Raw genomic sequence first — 19,426 nt, 5'->3', positions numbered from 1 at the left:
AAAGCCAAGCGGAAGACAAGACAATTTTCAGCATGGCGCGGTGCATCGTCGTGTGCATGCAACCATCGTCTGTTTAGCTTAATGGTTTGGAAGTGTTTCTTAGAAAGCTAACCAAAATATGTCCCTCGTAAGACTGATTAGGTTGAGACCACGATTGCTAAACAATCGAAATTTTGTCACTACATCGTCCAGGGTAAGTTCGCAATCTTGCAACAGCTCCACCCTAAGCTCTCCCAGCATCATGTGGCCACTGCCTGTCTTATGACTGTAAGCTACTGACCTTATTAATTGTATTTGTCAAGTCTAACAACTTCAAAGAAGTAGATGCAAGTGCCTATGAGGACCGATGGGCAGCAAACCAGTCTGAAAAGTACACCAAGGTGGAAGAGGTTCCAGGTCGGTGGCACTTTGTGGAGAGGCTGCTTCCACAGAGAGCTGTGCCCCCAGCACCTCAACACTTGGGTCCCACCCCGTCTGGTTGGATTCCACCTGCATGTATGTGCAGCTATTGTCACCACTGTAATACAGGGCAACATGTTGTATCAACGTCGAAGCATTGCGGTAGTACCTTTGATCGATAATAGCGAAAGGGCGCAGACTAGCTGGTTCATACTGACGACGTCAAGAGCCGAGACAGGGAGGAAATAACAGGCAACAATTTCTCAGACACAGCACAAATTTTTAATGGCACCCAAGGCTTAAATACACAAAAATCTCCGTTGAGGAGGAATGTGCAGAAAGGATGGGAGGTTTTTTATTATTAAATAGATTATTAAAAGAGATTATTAAATAGAATTTCCATTTCGAAATTTGAATACTGGCTGCTTCTGCAACAAGGGTGGGGACACCTCACCTCCTTGCACAACCTAATTTGAAATTTTAACTTAGGTTGTGCAAGGAGGTGAGGTGTCCCCACCGTTGTTGCAGAAGCAGCCAGTATTCAAATTTCGAAATGGAAATTCTATTTAATAACGTTGTGTTGGTTGTATTCTGGAAACAGCTCATTTGAACGCTGTTCATACTAACCACGTATCGGACAAACATACTTTGGCTGACACTAAAAATCATTTGTTTTTTGTCACTTTTCTTTTCTAGCAAAACCACCAGCACTCCCATACTTCGTGAGACGTACGCGAAATCATGTGTTGCCTGTCTACATCTTCAGTGAAATTCGAGGGCCACGATTCATTACCCGTGTTAAGCATGTTGAAGGAGACATTTGGGTAAGCATAAATCACGCAGCATTGAAGTACTTGCAGAAGGAATTATCGTCTACATACACAGAAGTAAAAATAATTTACCACTCTTACAGTTGTGTTCGTGTTTGTGATATACAGTTGTGTTCGTATTGAGCACAATATGATAGTACATGAGTAATATGAGTTCGTGTACATGAGTAATATGAGTTCGTGTTCGTGATATACAGTTATGTTTGTATTGAGCACAATATGATAGAGCTTGATGATAGAGCTTTGCTGTTAGCATATGGCTTAACAGCAAAATGGTTTTCAAATAGTCTGTTTCTTTCTCTGAAGTAGTACACTCAAGTTAACAGACAGTATGAATATGACACATGAATATGATGCATATCAATCTTGTACGCTTGCTTTTGCAGTGCATCTCTGTATTTGCAGAATATGCAGTTTTACCGTGCTTATGGTTGTAGTCTCTACTATGGTAGTTGTGTGCCTGAGAAGCAGTGGATAGTACTGCATACAGCAGCTTGAGAGAGAAGCAAGGTGTTGCTGGTTTACTTTGTGCTCATGCAGAACATAAGTTTGGAGAACTTTCAACTCACTACCGTCACAAAGCTGCATAAAAACTTTGCAATTTCTTTGTGTACCTTCCAGTTATGCATAAAAATTCATCAATTATATTAACATGTGCTGCTTTGAAGATAAACATAACATCTCAAATGCAGCATTTATGTGCCTTGAAGTGGTGAGACCCTGTGAAGCGATGTGTTGTCTGCTCTCATAGGAACCAAGAGCAACTTGTGTCCAGGACTACACTGCTTTCTGTGTTTGATTGTCCTTAGGAATACGCGTAGCTCTGGAATTTGACTCACCCTCATCACCTCATTGGAAAATGATATCACTTCTGGTTCCTGGCATGGAGAAAATACATTTTTAAACAAAGTTATTAGTTTAGGCCATCAGAGGTCGTGTAAACATTAGTTTACATTTTAATGCCTGGAACTTTAGAATGACTTGCATCTTTTCTTCTTACAGGCTCTGCGAGATGACCTTAAGGCACACCTAGAGGAGCTCACAGGGAAGCAAGTTGTGTCACAGGTGCATGAACTGGCATCTTATGTAGGCTTCAAAGGTTGCTTTAAAGAAGAGGTAACAGAATGGCTGCATAATAAAGGTTTTTAGGATGAGGTGGTGCGCTGTGTGCCACCATGACACCTCAGTATAGGTCAAATTGTGAGACTCAAAATTATGTGTGCTGCTAGTCTGTGCAGCTGTGTTTCTTTTTTTAGGAGACAAGCCAATAAAACTTGTCATGCCTCTGTTGTCTCTCTTACACTTTAGTCCTTCAAAGTTTTCATGAATATTTCCCAAGTTTACAATGAGATTTCCTCAATGTGCTGCAGATTTTTCTTTTTATTATTGTTTGCAGTGCAGTATCGGAAAGCCAGAATTATCCTTGGCAGAGGACTCTGGCAATGATGATGATGAGGGCCAAGGGTTCAAAATAGAAGGTATGAAGGACAGACCTCCATAAAATCTACATCTTAAATCTGCTATTAGACATAGTACCTGCATTTTGCAATGTTAATGTGGTGACATCATTGATAAATTAGTTAGCGGCTATGTTTCCGTTGGCTGTACTCGGATAGCATACTGACCGGAGTGGGCATTACTGACATTTGCGAGTGCTAGCAAATAGTTGATGAAGGGACTAAAATGTGGGGGCCCTATGACACCAATGGAGCACAAAATATGCACTGGCCCTAATGATTGTGCTGCCGAAATGATTGGGGGGGGGGGGGGGGAGGGGCTGGTAGTTCTGTTGCAGAGGGAAGCGCTGTAGTGTTTTACATAACCGCGACATAGGTGCTCGCAGTACGATAGAGACAACGGCCGCCAAAAGTAACGCCTATAACTTCCTGTGAATGCTGACGTAGTGGCAGGGGCGGATCCGTTTTCTTTTCTTTTTTTTTTTGGGGGGGGGGGTCTTTTTTTGTCGAAACGCGGGGAAATCCAATGTATAAATTGACGTTTTGGGGGGCGATCGCCCCCTTCCCCCTGGTTCTGATGCAACTATGCATTTTGAGCGAATAATGCCAATGGCATGACAGTGTGCAAGCACGTCTTGTGTACTCCAAGTATCAAGTATATTTTAAAGTTCTTCTATCACGTATATATCGTGATGTTTCGTGTTTATTTATCAAGCGGTCCACTAGTCAAGTCGCGGAGGAGAGTTTCGCCCCCCTTTTCGTTTGCAATAAAGAATTTTCGCCTGGGACCCGGCAACACTGCTGTCGTCTCGTCGGTCTCGTCGCGTGACCGCGTCCAGAGCCGTAGCCGTAGTAAAGAGACGCGTGTCCACCCTCCCTCCCCTCTTGTGTTATCGGGCTTGCCGGTGTGTAATTTGTAGTTTGGTGTTCAGAACCACGTTCTCTACAGCATTTCCACACTTGGAGGTTAGTATCACACACTTGCTCTCGCGTGGAATGGATGACTTGTGCTTATTCACATAACAGACCGGCTGCACTGTGGCGAAAGGATGACTCTGTAGTTTTGTGATTTTCTACACGTAGCGATGTAGTAGCGGTGTACAATGTACGTGCAATCAAAGCTAGCAAAGGGAAGACAACAAACATAGGAAGGCACGCAGATAGACACTACTTCACCGCTACTGTTGTCGCTACACCGCTACCGGTGTGGACGGTTGTCTTCTGTCTCTTCACGGTATGGCTTCACGCCAAAGTACACACAAAAGGACAATTACAGGATATTTAAAATAGAACGCAGACACACATATATCATTTGGTGAGCAAGTTGGTAATCCCTGTACTATTCGAGCGCTCCACGAAGTTGAGAAACTATAGCTAGGTATTTTGACATTTGTAGAATATGGTAACATCCCGCATTTTTGTACTTAGTATTAAGATATAATTGCCCAGTTTCTAGTACTCCAGATATTCCTCTTTGACCGGTGACACATAGTTGTGACTTTTATCTGAGATTTAAGTGGCAAAGTATGTCAGTAAAAAGATGCAATCCTAGCTCAGCGAGGTAACTCATTGTCTTCGCATCCACATGCTGAACCACAAAGACACTAGCTGGTGAGCATTTTCTCTGTACCAGACTGTACTAGTAAGCTCAAAGGTTTGACATGGGAACCCCCTGTTAGCTCGTGGTTGCCTAAAGGAGGAATGACGTATTCGTAAGTCAGTGAGATGACCATACAGAACCATATCATACAGGTAGCCTGTTGATAAAATTCTATTCTCTCTCAAGTAACCGTGTGCAACTGACGATTATTTAATTTTTTTACTTTGAAGGGGTTTGATGACTGGCCAAGATGATTAAAAAAAGGTCTTCTTTTACTCTTCTTTTATTCCAATTAGAGATGTCCGACGAGGTGTACCCAAACAACACTCCAGTCTTGAAGCTTGAGTGCGATGAGGCATTCCAAGGTCTTACGGCAAAGGAGAAGCTTTATGCCCACCACCTATCGCGGGCAGCGTGGTACGGAGGGTTGATTGTCCTCTTTCAGGCAAGTTCCTCGCTCTCTTTCGAAAATGCCTGGAAGTGTTCCAGTTGTTGTGGCATACTGATGACTTGCGGTCCTCATGATGACTTTGCAATGCCGCATTCTGTGTTTTTTTTAGAGGGAAATGGTTAGAGCTGTTGTATTATTACAAATAGCCATTAGTAAGAATAATTACGTGCTCCTTTCATAATTTAATTAGTAAATTAGCAAAAAAAAGAAAACTACTAGTCAGCTTAAGGTTGCTGATTAGTGGGTAAGAACTAATAAAGTACTCATAATTGAGCATTCTTGTGCAAGGCATAGTTCATGTTGGTTGCATCATGCATAAAGAGAAGGAAAGTAACAAAGCAATATCATAGCATACATGTAGCAGAGCACTTTGGCAGCCTATCAGGCTTTAAAATACAGAGCAGTACAAATACAATAGAATATAATTATTAATACAAAAATACAATACAATTGGTTGTTTTGTAATTGTTATCCAAGCCAGTGTGTTTTCTTCGTTCGATAGAGTTCGTACTAGTTGATACAAGGGTCAAGCTAGGTAGTTGTGCTGATGATCCAGCCCACTGATTGTAGAGTGACCACTTGAATGCTACAATCTTTTCCAGACATCCAAAGAAAGCCCCTTGATATATATCATCTTGGACCGGCTGTTTCGGTCACAGTCCTTAGAATCATTGAAGGCCCTAGCCCTAAGTGAATGCGAAATCACGGAGGATGAATTTAAGGTAGGGCGAAAATAGGTGCAGCAATTGCCTCTTTTATGTGGCAGTGCCGATGTGCTGCAGATTGCTGTAATTAAGGCTGCTCCTGTTTATGTCAGGCGCTGCTTGTGTACGCTTCTGCATTCTACTCAAACATGGGAAACTACAAAGGATTTGGAGACAACAAGTTCATTCCAGGGTTGCCAAAGGTGACATAAAAATTTGTATTTTCTCCGTCTATAATCTACTTCAAAGGGTTAGACCCCCATTCTGTATCTGTTTTTCCTTTTTCAACTGCCAGGAAAAGCTTCACAAACTCCTGACCCAAAGTGAAGCCTGGAAACAGGACCCTACAAAGATGCAGTTTCTCTGGGCGGAAGCGGGGGATTTGCTCTATTCATTGAAGGATCACGAAAAGCATTTAGGATTTCCGCCAAAGGCAAGGACCGTTTGAGTCACGAATCTTAAACCCAGCATTTTGTGACCCACCTGACGAGGCACGTTTTGGGTACGCTAATCAGGAATGGGACAAAACGGGACAAACTTAATCTGTTTTGCTAGGATATGGCTTTATGGGGTTGTTCCGCACTGGCTCCCCAATGCCCTCCATTCTGCTTTACATAATGCCCCCTTTTAATTGCACTTTTAGGGATCAACTACTTACTTTTCCAAGAACTGTACAGAGAAGGACTCTGAGTTGGTATCCTCAGTTCTGAAGGAGAAAGTAAGTAAAGGCAGATTAGCCTATATGTCGTGCCAGGTAATAATGTCTCGATCCTCAACACACCTCCTCACAATAAGGATTCTGTGTAATGTTCTTTGAATTTCATGTTGGACGAGCAATTTAAACGTTTCGCACGTTACAGAACATGGAGGCGTACATCACTCGAGTGTTCAAAAAAGTTGCTACCGAGGCAGGTGACGCAGACCGCTTCGACATCCGACATGCTTCCGTCCTTTCCACAGGTGTGCAGCTTGTTTCTTACGATTGGCGTCCTTGGTATTGTTGTTTCATTTTACTCCATGTTTTATCGGTCATGTATTGTTCGTCAGAGGACAATGAATGGAAAGAAACCATGGGTAGCAATCGTCTCAAAAGCAATCTCATTTGCTTCACTCGTGGGGACTATTCTGAGTTGTTGCGACTCACTGTTGACTGTCTCAAAAGGGCGCAGGTAAGGCTCCGTGTCCTTCACACAGCTTTGTGTGGTTTGTGATATGGTACCACTTTCTTCTCCAGGAGCATGCAGCTAACGACAACCAGAAGCAAATGCTAGAAAAATACGTTGAAAGCTTCACCGTGGGTAGTCTGGACGCTCACAAGGACGGCTCTCGCTTCTGGATTAGGGACAAAGGCCCAAGTGTGGAATCGTAAGTTTCTGCAGCATTTGTTTGTTGTGGAACCCTTGTTACCCCAGTTGTGTGTTATGTTGTTATGTCCGCAGAACTGCGCTCAGGCGCTTATTGTAACACTTTCTTGGTTGAGAATTCCAATTGAGAACTCTGATATCACTGATTCGCAGGAATGCTTGTTTGTTTTCTGCTTTACGCCAGGGATCGGAACCGGTATTGTTTTCACTCTAATTCGGGTTTGGGCATATTGGTTCTTTTCTGGTTCAGCTCCGCTGAACCAAAATTATCAGCTTGAACCGGTTCAGGTATATCGGTTCGGTTTGGGTTAGGCTCAGGGAGAACATCCCTCTGCCGCACACACGCAGCAGACGAAAAAAAATTCTGTCAGCGGTCGGGACATTTACAGGGATTGGAACCGTTACTTTTTTCAGTCCCGGTTTAACCGGTTCATGGGCAGTAATCTTGCTTCATGAAAGCGAGCTTACACTCACTGTACACGGTTGTAAGAGAAAGTTGTGAGATAACCGTTTCAGGTGAGTAAAAAAAAAGGTCGGTCAGTAGTACAGTTATTTCACCTCTGAACCAATTCCCGAACCGGTAACCGTATGAATTTTTTTTTTCGGTTCAGTTCTAGTTCAGTTCAGGACAAGCAAAAAAATTGTTCGGGTTCGGTTCATGTCGGGTTCGTTAAAAAATAGTTCTTCCCGGTTCAGGTTTAGTTCCGGTTCCGATCCCTGCTTTACACGAAGCCTCGTCTGTCAGGGAAGAAGGGGTGTACTAGTGTAACGTGGCTGTCGCCTGTCACCTTGCGTGTCCTCTTGTGGCATTTTGCTATATTATCTGCAAGGTTCCAGGTGCAGGGGGTAACAGACGACACGTTTGTTACCTCCTGCACCACGAACCTTGTGGGTCACACCCAACTTGCACGTGTTACTGTTCTTTTGGATCTAGAGCACGTGCTATCTGTTTCTGAACATTTGCAGCTGGATAGTGAGTGTCGGTTACTTGGAGCAGGATAAGTTCCATAAGTTCATAAGCCTCTTCCACAAGTTCATTTACACGTCCGCTCTATGTGGCACTTACAGCGTGCCTGCACCACATGTCTCACTACGTATTGACCATCCCATGAAAGTCAGCCGTCCCACTACTCATACTTCATGTTATTTGGAATCATTCCTTCCACTATGCAGCAGGGGCTGGAACGTCCTTCCCGAAGCTCTCGTTCTCATTCGTGATCCCATCATTTATCTCGCTAACTTGTATTCTTTTCTTTTTCACTGAATTGTGTAAATTGTACATTGTGTGTTCTGCGTATATATCCTGTTTCTCCTGTTGTCATTTTTGTTTTTGTTTCCTTTTCTTTTGATTCTTTTTTTTTTTTCAACTAATGTACCCTCACGTAATGCCTGCTCGGGCGTTTGAGGTAATGACATAAATAAAATAAAATAAATTAACGGTATGAGTGTTCAGGAAACAAAATCCATTTAGATAACAGAATATCCAGATTATTTTAAATTATAGTGAATTGTGTGACAGAACTGAAGTCTTCTCAAACCTTTCATTATGAACGGAAGTGTCAAATTATCATTTTCCAGGTACATTGGCTTCATCGAGACATACCGAGATCCAGCAGGCATGAGGGGCGAATTTGAAGGTGCGTAAACTTCCGCCCAAAAGGAGCAATGAGGTGACATTTAACGTGGCTCAAAACCCTGTTTAGTCTGCCTGGAGCTGGAGTGACCACGCAAAATATTTTAGCTGTCTGGTGACGAGGGTGGATCAAAAAGTAATGCCTCCATGTCTGTACTTTCCTGTGTACTGCTGTGTCTGGAACACGGTTCATGTGTAGAGCCTGAAGGTTTAGGGTTTAGTCCGAATGTTCCCCGGAGTGGCGGCCCGGATTGAAGGTTGCCTCGTTAGGGCGAAACCCGATTTTTACCCGGCAAATTGCTCTCACTGAGACGTCTGTAGGAATGCACACTAACTTGTTTGGCAGCAAATGCAGTTACATCACCCTTTGTACCGAACCATTTCAGCTACTTTGAGTAACTGAGCCAGATTTATCCAAGAATTAGCATACTGGAAGTTTTTTCACTTGAATTCGCACGAATTTAGAGCACATGTTCATTTACTGATTTTTAGTCTCCACAACCTGTGTGGTGATTTTGTGGCAGAATCCCACTTTAAGTACCTGCAAAGTAGATACACTGTTTACTATAAATAAACTAACTCTGAATATGAGCGTCACACGTAATGTGAATAACTGTGCAACAACACCAGGATATGAAATTCCGAATGAAACAAAGATTTGCTCGGTAATGTTTGCCATACTTTAGGTGCTCTCTCACCTGAAGTATGGCACCATTTTCGGGCTCACACAGTTCTGGGGATGCATCTGCATACCTGCCAACTCTCCCGGATTTCGTTGGGTCTCCCGATTGTATGGACATGCCCTCCGAGCTCCCAGAAAATTCGGTCCTTGGGCTTTTCGTCTCTCATTTTCCTTTTAAAAGCTGCGCAAACGTGTTCCTGAAGAATTAGACAGCCTGGCTGTTGCTTCCACAACAAGGTCATTGGCTGACACAAATGCATCTCTTGTCACAAATGCACAAGTGCCAAGTGTCTATGGGTTTTCTGGTTGAGCACAGCCAGCCGCGGAGCGTAAGCGGCCACGTGTGACCACTGCTCCAGAAGATATACCCAAAATGTGGCGAAGTGAAGCACTACGGGCGCAGACGGACAAAGAACACTGGCATCATCGGTTAAATGGCTGCAGCTGCCTCATCCACGCAATAGCAGTTGACGGAAGCAACGATAGGGCGTCACAGCTCTATCCGATAGTGGCTACACATGACGTAGAGGAATCGTAATACCGTCTGTGTCAATGCCAATTCGAGTGCACAAAATTAACGTGCAATGCGAAGCCCACGTTCAAGTTCCTGCGAATATTTTCTTAACTATGGCCTCCACAAAAAACTCAAAAATATGAAAGATGAAAGTCACTGAAAAGGTTAGCCAGCTGTAGGACTCGAACCCACATCTTCTGGATTGCCGGTCCAGGGCTCTACCAATTGAACTAAGCTAACACGCCTTCTCAGCGACTTGCAGGGTGCATCATCTGAAGGGACAAACCAGCCACTCTCTCTCACTCATCCTCCTTTCACTCTTACATTTTTGCTCACTCACACACACATTCATACGACGGGATCGACGCAGGCGGCAACTGATGAACACGAAAGAATTGATGTTCTGAGGCTGGAACAACATAGAAGGGACAAATACATACAAAGCCTCAATTTGCCTAAGAAAGTAAAAATGAAAGATGAAAGTCAAAAAAAGATGAAAGATGAAAAATATGTTTGATGCGAAATGAACGACTTTTACAGTAGGTGGCATACAGACATACCCTCATCCTTCCTTCATTCTCCGATACGCTCTTTCCAAGAGTGGCAGATTTTTTTTAAAGGTGTGCACAACAGGGTACCCCTCTCTCTCTCTCTGGCACTGCAGGACATAAGCGCTTGTCGTTCTTTTGCAGGAGCTCATTTTATTTGTTGCGGAACACTGTGCATTCAGAAAAAAGTTTTCGGCATTTCCACAGTGCTCCTTTAAAGCTGCTACATACAAGATACACGACATCTTATCGTGGTGGTTTGCTTTTTTTAGGGTTTATTGCAGTTGTGAACAAGCAACAAAGCGAAAAATTTGCAACGCTGGTGTCCTCTGCAGAGAAGTTGTTGCCACTTCTCCCCTGGCCAAGTGCCTACGAGAAAGATTTATTTTTGCGGCCAGATTTCACTTCACTGGATGTTGTCACGTTTGCTGCGAGCGGCATCCCGGCTGGAATAAACATTCCAAACTGTGAGTATTTGATGCACATTAGACTAATATGATGATGCATGTCGACAGTGGTCGTCACAGATTCTACATTTATGTTAGTCTGCTGAATTTCATTCAGCTTGCACGGCGTTGATGTTGGTGCACATGTGCATCACTTCTATCGCATTCTTCTTTGTATCACCTCTGATTCTGCAGAGCGTAATGGAACTCATAGCTTCCCTAAACCTGTCGCCATGTCTAACTGACTGCTTGCTTGCTCAGTTAGGATAGTCAGATAGGCTGGCACATTCCAAGCAATTGTTCTTTGAAGACTCCTTGTGATGTGGCCATGCATTAGCAATTCGGTCATCCTGTACTGTGTATGTTGCGCTGCAGTACACACATGGCTTTCTACATGTCTGAAAGCAGATACTGGAATTCTAGCGTGCTATTTCAGATGATGCAATTCGTCAAAATGAAGGCTTCAAGAATGTTTCACTTGGAAATGTAATCAATGCAACGGATGAGACAACCAAAACAAATTTCCTTTCTCCTGAGGACAATGTAAGTATTCAGTAATTTCCTGACCTGTTCATAGTTCAGTTTGAAAACCTGTATCAATAAAGTATATATGTATACATGCGGAATTTTTGAACGACAACTGTGCTTGCACATATGTATTTCAGGACTTGTTCAACAAATTCAAAAACAAATCCTTTGAGGTTCAAGTTGGTCTACATGAACTCTTAGGCCATGGAAGTGGAAAGCTCTTCAAACAAGAAAAGGGAGCGTTCAACTTTGATAAAGAGAATGTTACTATTCCAGAGACAAACCAGAAGGTGACTTTTTGTGATGGAAAGCACTTAAAGCGTTTGTTTGGATTCCAATGGTCATTACATCTGTCATAGGTGGAAAGTTGGTACACTGAAGGAGAGAGTTACGACTCTAAATTCGGTTCCCTTGGCAGCACTTATGAGGAGTGTCGTGCAGAATGTGTTGGTCTCTACCTCTGTAACAATGACGATGTTCTCAAGTAAGTGAAGGTTTGTGTTATAGTACACAGTTGTGCCTCGTTAATATTGACGACTGGAAATATGAACTCGCTTTGTGGACTGCTTTTATTGGGGGCGAAAGTGTCCATATTAACGAGGCATGCTTAGGGTTATTCGTTTTCTGGTTAAACCCGATTTTTCACTACAGTTCCCCCCCGTGTAAGTTTTCAAGAATTCGGGTAAAACCCGATATCTACCCGAAATCCTAGCGGTCCTTCAACTTGCCGTTCTAGGTAAACCGTCGGAAAGTGAATCATAATATCAGCAAAGAGAGCTATTTGTGACAACCTGTTTGTCCTCCCTTCATAATCTCTCCCTGTAGGAGAAAAAAAGACTGGCTTTTGTGGAGCTTGGACACTGCCCCAGTTCCGAGCGGAAATATTAATATTCTTGTTCTTTGTCCCATTGTCACAGCAGTGGCTTGTTTCGTATGCCTTTAGTTTCACCCGAAAATTCCCCGATGACATATCAAACAGAGATCGTAGCGCCTGAATTTCTACCCGAATTCTCGTGTGCAAATAGCACCCCCCCCTCCCCTGAATTTGAAAAATCATAAACCCAAAAATGAAGAACCCTAGGCATGCTGTAGGTGCCATATTTATTGACTATTTGTGACTGTTGCGTTTTACCACAAGGTATGTCTGAGACATACCCTCATTTGTTCTGTTATGCAGGATATTTGGATTTTCTGGTCAAGAAGCTGATGATGTTGCCTATGTCAACTGGCTCTCAATGGTGGCTAAAGGTGTTGAAGGCCTACAAACGTACAACCCACACACTAAGTCCTGGCTGCAGGTGGGTAGATATAGTAGGCTTGTGTAAACAGTGTATTTTCACTTTAAAATGAATTCCATAGAGAATAACTGTAGTGCAATAAACTTGAATTGTACAGTTCGTCTAGACCACAGAAATGTAACACTGTTAACAAAGTTCAAGTTTGTGTCACAGTTCAAACTAAAAGCATTAAAACCTCAGTGCTCAACCTCAAAATTGATCAAACCGCTCTTAATCAATGGCAAAGGTTTACCGAAGGTAAATACCGTTGACCTGATGACATTGAGTAAGTTGAGTAAATTGAGCAAGTTGAAGTTAACCACTTGTGTTTGGCTCTCACTGTAGGCTCATTCACAAGCACGCTACGTTATCATGAGGGTGTTGCTGGAGGCTGGCAACCTGGTAGAGATAAAAGAAACAACTGGAGAAGATGACAAGCCAGATTTGCTTGTTACCCTTGACAGGAGCAAGATATTAACTTTTGGACGGCCAGTCATAGGCAGATTCTTGCTCAAGCTCCAGGTTTGGACCATCTTGAATTCCATTGGAATGACAGCTTATTACAGCTGTATAGCTCAAAAACATTGAGCTTTGATCTCCTTCTCAGGGCTCATGAGATGACCTTTCTGCAGGTATACAAATCTACAGGGGACATCAAGGCAGCCACCGAACTTTATAATAAGTACTCAGAAGTTAGCGCTGAGGGCCAGTACCCATTTCTCAAGTACTGGGATATAGTGATGGACCGCAAAAAGCCGAGGCGACTTTTCGTGTTTTCTAACACCGTGGAAAACGGTAAGTGTGTGCGCGCGTCTGGCTGCACTAAGTTTGAACCAGGTTTCTTAATTTTTTTTTCAAGAAAGCTAAACTAACTTGACCTCCCACTTGCTACATCGCAGTCTGTATCATGGTGTCATTATTGCATTGCAGGTGTCAATGTTGAACTGAAAAACTATGAAGCATCTGTGGAAGGCATGATTCAGTCTTGGATGGATCGCTTTGCAAGTGATGCACAGAAGTTGGAAGAGATCATAATCAGTACTTGGAAAAAGGACAAAGAGTACTTTTAGAGCGCTTGTACCATCATGCCTAGCGTGCTCTATTTGCAGTAAATGTTTTTGTACTTTGCACTTTTATTCTTGATAATTAATGTTCTATTTCATATAATAATACGAATATATGAATGTGAATCGTATTTCACTGCTGTAATAATATTGAAGTCATCGTTCTTGTCATTTACGCACATTTCTTGTCAGCACATTTACGTAATGGTCGCAGTAATGAGTACGACTCCAGTAATGCAAAAATATCACCATCATCAAGTAACATCTGGATACATTAATTAATGGAATAATCAGGAAACAGTACGAGAAAGTGGTGCTTCGAAGGTGAAATTAATGGATCGTCGTACGCTGATGATGGAGCACTAGCATATATAATCAGCACATAAAGGGAAGTGTAAGAACAAAGCTGTACAATATTCTGCATTTTGTATATATATTGGGAATGAATTGAACATTTTTTCTCTGAACGTAGCGTGATACGTTCAATAGCTGTAATTTGTGACACCATGGGATCGAGTAACACTGTACTTTGTACTACCATTCAAGTTTCCGTGAACTAATGTATTTTCACGTCCAATATTTTGACCACGTCTGCATGGAACAGCTAGGTTCGTCGCAGCTACACTGTTTTGGCACGAACTTGCCTGACATTTGGAGTGTGGATGAGCGTCAGATCTTGCGCAGATTCAAAGGTGATTGAGCCGACACAGAACATGCCCAGAAGTTTAAGCAGGGGAGGAGCTCACAAGCGCTTTAAATGGATGGTCCATACCCAAACCAAAGCTAGACAAAATACAAAATATTCCAATTAAGTTCCCAGCCAATTATAACTTTATAGGCAGCGTATTCGTTGCTGTGGCGTGACTGTCAGCAGCTTCGGTTCTTTCTTCTGTCCTGCAGTCAAGCTATTACAGGTTTTCCGCACATTTAATCCAACTTCCATCCAAATTAATTTACATGCTATCCAATTTAATCCAGGTGCCACTCAATTCAATTTGGGTGACATCCAATTAATCCATTGTGTTATTTTAAGTCGCTTAAATCTAATTGAATTTCTGATAAGGACAATTACAGATGGACTCGCAAAAAATGCCTAATCGAGGCTGGATACTTTGCACGGATTCGTGATAAATATTCAACTAGTGATAATTCTTGTTGAGTGAGGATTCTTGAGGACTTTTGGGTCGCTGATAAGGGCTTGTAACCAAAAACGAACTGACAAATATGACTATAGCAGCTGCTGTGGTCTGCTGAACTGGGCATAATCGTTGGCTGAGTTATCACAAGTAATAAACGCTGCCAGACTGATAACTTTACTTACTGATAAGGAAATTCTCTTAATGTGGATAAGTTTGAAAACCTGCCACCTGATGAAAGGAACAGGTGGCTGATAAGGACCCACTAATAAAGATAACTGCTGGTGCCTGAAAATTAGCTACTGATAAGATACTGTTTTTGCTTGTTCTGTCGGCATGTTTAACACTTAACCCAGCTCAGAGTGTGAGGCCTTGTTTACTATGTTATCAGTTATCACGTGTTATCAGTCGCTATCACTCTGTCAGCCCTCACGCCCTGCCCAACAGGGCGCAGCAGCTCGCATAAAACTATTATGAAACTATCAGTCTTTGCTTACCAGCCCTGACACCAAATCCTTATCAGTCAACGAGTTCTCATCCTCTCATTCATGACACCCATGATCTTATCAGTCGTTATCTGTCAACAAAGTCAGGATTGCGCTATTGCTTACCCAGATCCCAAAATGATCAATCCTTATCGGTTGATAACTTATCAACAACAAAAATCTACTTGTCAGTCGCTATTTGTCAACCGCAATCCGCGCGAGTGTAAGCAGTTAACCCGTTGGTCACTATCGTTATCAGTAAACTACCTCTTATTGTGGATAATCGCTGAGATCCGTGGGAAGTATCCAGCCTCGGTCGGCGTTTTCTGTAGTTTTTTTTTTATTAAGTATATCGATATGAGCCCTTATCAACAATATCAAATATAGATTGGCACGCTGAGATATAGCAAATGTCGGGTTCTTACCAATCGCTATTAGTTAGCTTCAGTACATATCACTGATAAGGATGGATGATTCGCGGTAAAGAGGTAGGCAGGTCTTAATCGGCGACTGACAAGATCATTGATGTCATAGACGGGTTGGTGGGAAAGCGTCGACTGATAAGGTCTCGTAAGCAAAGACTGTACGTGCTTTATGCGAGCTGCAGCGCCCTGTTGTGTTGGCCTGGACATGAGCGCTGACTGCATTATAGCGACTGATAAGACTTTGTGAACTGATAACGTCACTAACTGATAGGAAAATGATAATGTATCATCCTCTGATCTGGGTTGTGTGTCAAAACGTGCCGACCAGCAAGCAATTAGCACTCCCTTATCAGTAGCTCATTTCCACACACGGGCAGTTATTTTTAGTTAGTTATCCATATCAGTCATCTGTCCCTTATCGCTAGATGCTTATTTGGGGGCAGGTTTTCGTTCTTTCCCGAATGAGGGCATAATACCTTGTTAGTAGGTACAGTTATCAGTCTGCCAATTCAATTAGTTAATCAATTGTAATCATTCGGCGAACTATACTATGCCTAATTTACCGGACCACAGCAGCAGCTATGAAGTCACTTTGCCAGTTCGGTTTTGGTTAAAAGACCTTGACAGCGACTCCTTAACAGGTCCTCGGCCTCCTTCGCCACGTGGTCAGGATGCGTCTTGCCTCCATAGCGACGGTTTCCGAATACTCGATCGTGATTGGCGGACTGTTAATGACTTCGTCGCGTCGTTTAAGCGCTCAGGCTTTCCTCATCTCGGTAACGTTGAACAAACCGTAAAACGTTCTGCGCGGCCTACGCCCCCTTCACCTTTAGCGTCCTTTTGATTGTAGTTTTTTGCGTGGCACGTTTCATGAGAAAGATCCAGCCAGCGTGAGAGGTGGAAGATGTTTGTTTCAAGACCGCAAGGGTAATGCACGAAATGTTCTCCTGTAAAGTGTGCTTTGCTCGCTTAACTCGATAGTTGTGCGGAGAAACCACCATCTCCAAGTTTCCTTGGTATCTCTCTCCCTCTTTCTTCTTTCTTTTTTGAAGGGTTATCCTTGGTACCTTCACTGGAGGTGGAGATGCTTGTGTTTTCTTTTTCTTTTTGTGTAGTTATGTGTATTTAAAAGGAAAGCATCATTAACTTCACTATCAAGTGCATAACATATTATGCAGGGCTTCACGGGACAGAGTAAGGCATTGAAACTTTTGTCAGTAGTGATGTATGGTGCGGTTAAACTGCTCCGTTGTGGCGGCTGTGTGAACCAAGGGGACGAGAAAAGGGGGAGGGAAAAGATGGTGGTGGTACAAGAGAGGAAAGGGGTATGCGGTCTCTCTCGCTCTGGCAATCGGGTAGTCCCTCAGAAGTACCCGCAACACAAAGCATGCGAGCGCCCCTAAGTAGCCTTCATTGAGATGCCCCCTGCACCACGGTACCCGCCAGGAAGGCTAGCATCGGTACCACATCCATAGCAATGATATGCAGAGTGCTAGAAAAATACGTTTAAAAAATGTAGCTTTCAAGTTTGTTAGCGGAAATTAAAAAGAAAAATTCAGAAAGAAAACCCACTCCCGCACACGGTGTCCTATTGCGCCATTTTTGTAGCTGTCCGGGAATTACCGTCGCCTTGAAAATAACCGTAAGGGGGGGGGGGGTAAAAGTTGGAACAACAGATGTACGTGTTATGTAGGCTTGTACAAGATACTCAAAAAAGGTATTTTGGGTTAAGTTACTGAGTACCGGGCACCAAGGTAACTGAGTAGGGTGCTAAATACTCAACGTTGAGAAGTATTCGAGTAGAATACTAAATGCTCGCAAAAGTAACTTTTACATTCAAGATACTATATCAAGTTACAATTTTTTTGAAATTCACTGTCAAACAAATACAAAGTGGATGGAAAAATGTGTGCTCGTTCTGATACTCTTGCTTTTGCGCGATATTTTTTGGTACACGCGCTCTCCTCCTCGCTCACCTCCGCGGACATCTATCTCGCGTATAGTCACTTAATAGGGAGCTAGTGACTCTAATCTCGCTCTGCCGGATAATATCGCATATACTCGACGCTGTGCTCCGAGTTGGAGGCGGCGAGTGGCCATCAGGGCCGGTGCTAGAGGTGTGCGGGTACTGAGGCAAAGGCACATCGCGGGGCCTGTTTCACACGATGAAGTGCATACTTGATATTTAAAAAAAAAGTAATCCCTGGTTGAGGGCTTCGTGCGCGGGGCCTAAGGCGGTCCCCCCCCCCCCCCCCCCAATCGCCGGTCCTGGTGGCCATATTCAAGTGTAGGCTGCTGCCAAATATATAAAATACGACAAGTAATGATTGAGAGCATAAGGAAAGAAATTAAAAGTGAAGTGAGCGGTGCGCGTAACTGTTGCACAACTTCCTGGGTGAAATAACTGACGATTAATTAACGCTCAAGGCTCAAAGGATGACACGACTGATAATCTGACAGTTAACAGTCTGTTCTGCTGACGCACATATTCTATAAACACTGAGCGACTAGCACTTAGCTAACAACTCATCATGAAATTTTCACGATTGTTTAATAAGTACATCTTAAGTAGGCGCCTGACATTGTTAGAACAAGCATCTTCTCTCAAATGAAAAGGCAAGAGGTTCAACGATTGTGAACCTACATGTGAACCGTATGTTACGAACCGGTAACAGGAATATTTTTAATTTTTCGATTCCAGTTACGGTTTCGGGTAACCATGGGTAACTAGAACTTCCGGTTATGTACCAGTTACGGTTCCCGAAAAAAAAATCGGTTCCAAGCGGTTATCGGTTCGGTTCCGATTTCAGTCCCTGCCAAAAAGTAAAGATAGTTAATACTCACTTTCAAAAAAGTATTTGTAGGATACCGAGTTACTCCCGAAAGTATTTAATAGAGTAACTTGAGTAGAGTACTTAACGGTTACATACAAGTATGGTGTTATGATCCGAAATTGTACACAAGGAGCAAAATCAATACAGGAGGCATAGCACGCGGTATGCACCATCGGAAATGCCTCTCTCCCTCTCTCTTCTTCGTGATTTATCGGAGGAGCATTCGACCAAACGACAATCCCGTAACGTATGATTTAACCACCCCCCAAGCCGCCGTTGTCAATTCAAATGCACTACATGTGAAGCCGCGTACACATTTTTATATTTCCCTGCATTCAACGCCTTGCTGGTTCCCAAGCGTTCGAGATCTACTGATAAGGACCCCCATGACAGCGTTTCCTTTTGCCGAGAGGCGTCCCCGCGCCGACAGAGACGCTTTCATTTCGAATGTCATCATCAGTGACTGATTTGCCATCCCTCAGTGATATTTCGCTTGTGTAGCCCCGAGGGCGGTTCGCGTCCGTCTCGCAGTCTTATAGCCGTTTAGAAGGAACATAATGCACGCATACGAGCGCTGGTTTGGAACACTTATGGGAGTCAGCAGAGTTTGCAAGTGCAAATGTGAGTGAGTACTTTGAAGCATACCTTCCTAAAGCACGAGCTACGCTTGTCGTTCCCGGATGCGGTGCGGCAGTTCTTTTTGCTAATGACAGGATATAGAAGTTGGTGCAATACTTGATTCGATTTTTTGAAGCGCAGGCGATGTTTTGATATTGCGATTGGAAGAACCGCACGTTGCGTGTGGCACGGACTTGTTTCAGCAGCATGCTGTTGCAGAATTTCCAGCTCTCCCTTGGTGTTTCTACACTCTAAGAAAAAGAAGGAGTACTTTTACTCCTTTTGGGGACTAAATGCATTGCCACAAAAAACGGTCCCCTTCGGGAGTAAATGAATGTCACAAAGTGGAGACTGCATTTCAAGCGCTGTTGTAAGAGTCCCAAGTACATAATTCGTGTGCATGCATGAAAATACTTTGAAGCAAACCGTCA

At 43.2% G+C, this 19,426-nt stretch overlaps 1 protein-coding gene across 2 annotated transcripts; it reads left to right on the top strand.

The window, feature by feature from the left end:
- The first annotated feature begins 6 nt into the window (after positions 1 to 6).
- LOC135401210 (dipeptidyl peptidase 3-like) lies at positions 7 to 13,563 on the top strand. 2 transcript variants are annotated; one of them, XM_064633479.1, is made up of 22 exons: positions 7 to 193; positions 303 to 495; positions 1,096 to 1,223; positions 2,232 to 2,345; positions 2,626 to 2,707; positions 4,583 to 4,731; positions 5,340 to 5,459; positions 5,555 to 5,644; positions 5,737 to 5,874; positions 6,085 to 6,159; positions 6,302 to 6,401; positions 6,489 to 6,610; positions 6,676 to 6,806; positions 8,384 to 8,442; positions 10,455 to 10,649; positions 11,065 to 11,171; positions 11,294 to 11,446; positions 11,516 to 11,640; positions 12,334 to 12,454; positions 12,779 to 12,955; positions 13,066 to 13,228; positions 13,364 to 13,563. In XM_064633479.1, exons 1-22 carry the CDS (start codon positions 119 to 121, stop codon positions 13,501 to 13,503), a joined length of 2,757 nt encoding a protein of 918 aa, XP_064489549.1. In that variant the 5' UTR covers positions 7 to 118; the 3' UTR covers positions 13,504 to 13,563. The 2 variants fall into 2 exon arrangements, with proteins under 2 accessions (XP_064489549.1, XP_064489550.1); XM_064633480.1 differs by lacking the exons at positions 7 to 193; positions 1,096 to 1,223 and having other exon boundaries at positions 335 to 495.
- Positions 13,564 to 19,426: the final 5,863 nt, after the last annotated feature.

The sequence above is a fragment of the Ornithodoros turicata genome, chromosome 7 (assembly GCF_037126465.1).
Source record: "Ornithodoros turicata isolate Travis chromosome 7, ASM3712646v1, whole genome shotgun sequence".
In the NCBI taxonomy this organism is placed as follows: domain Eukaryota; kingdom Metazoa; phylum Arthropoda; class Arachnida; order Ixodida; family Argasidae; genus Ornithodoros; species Ornithodoros turicata.
This window is presented reverse-complemented; position numbering and strand designations above follow the sequence as displayed.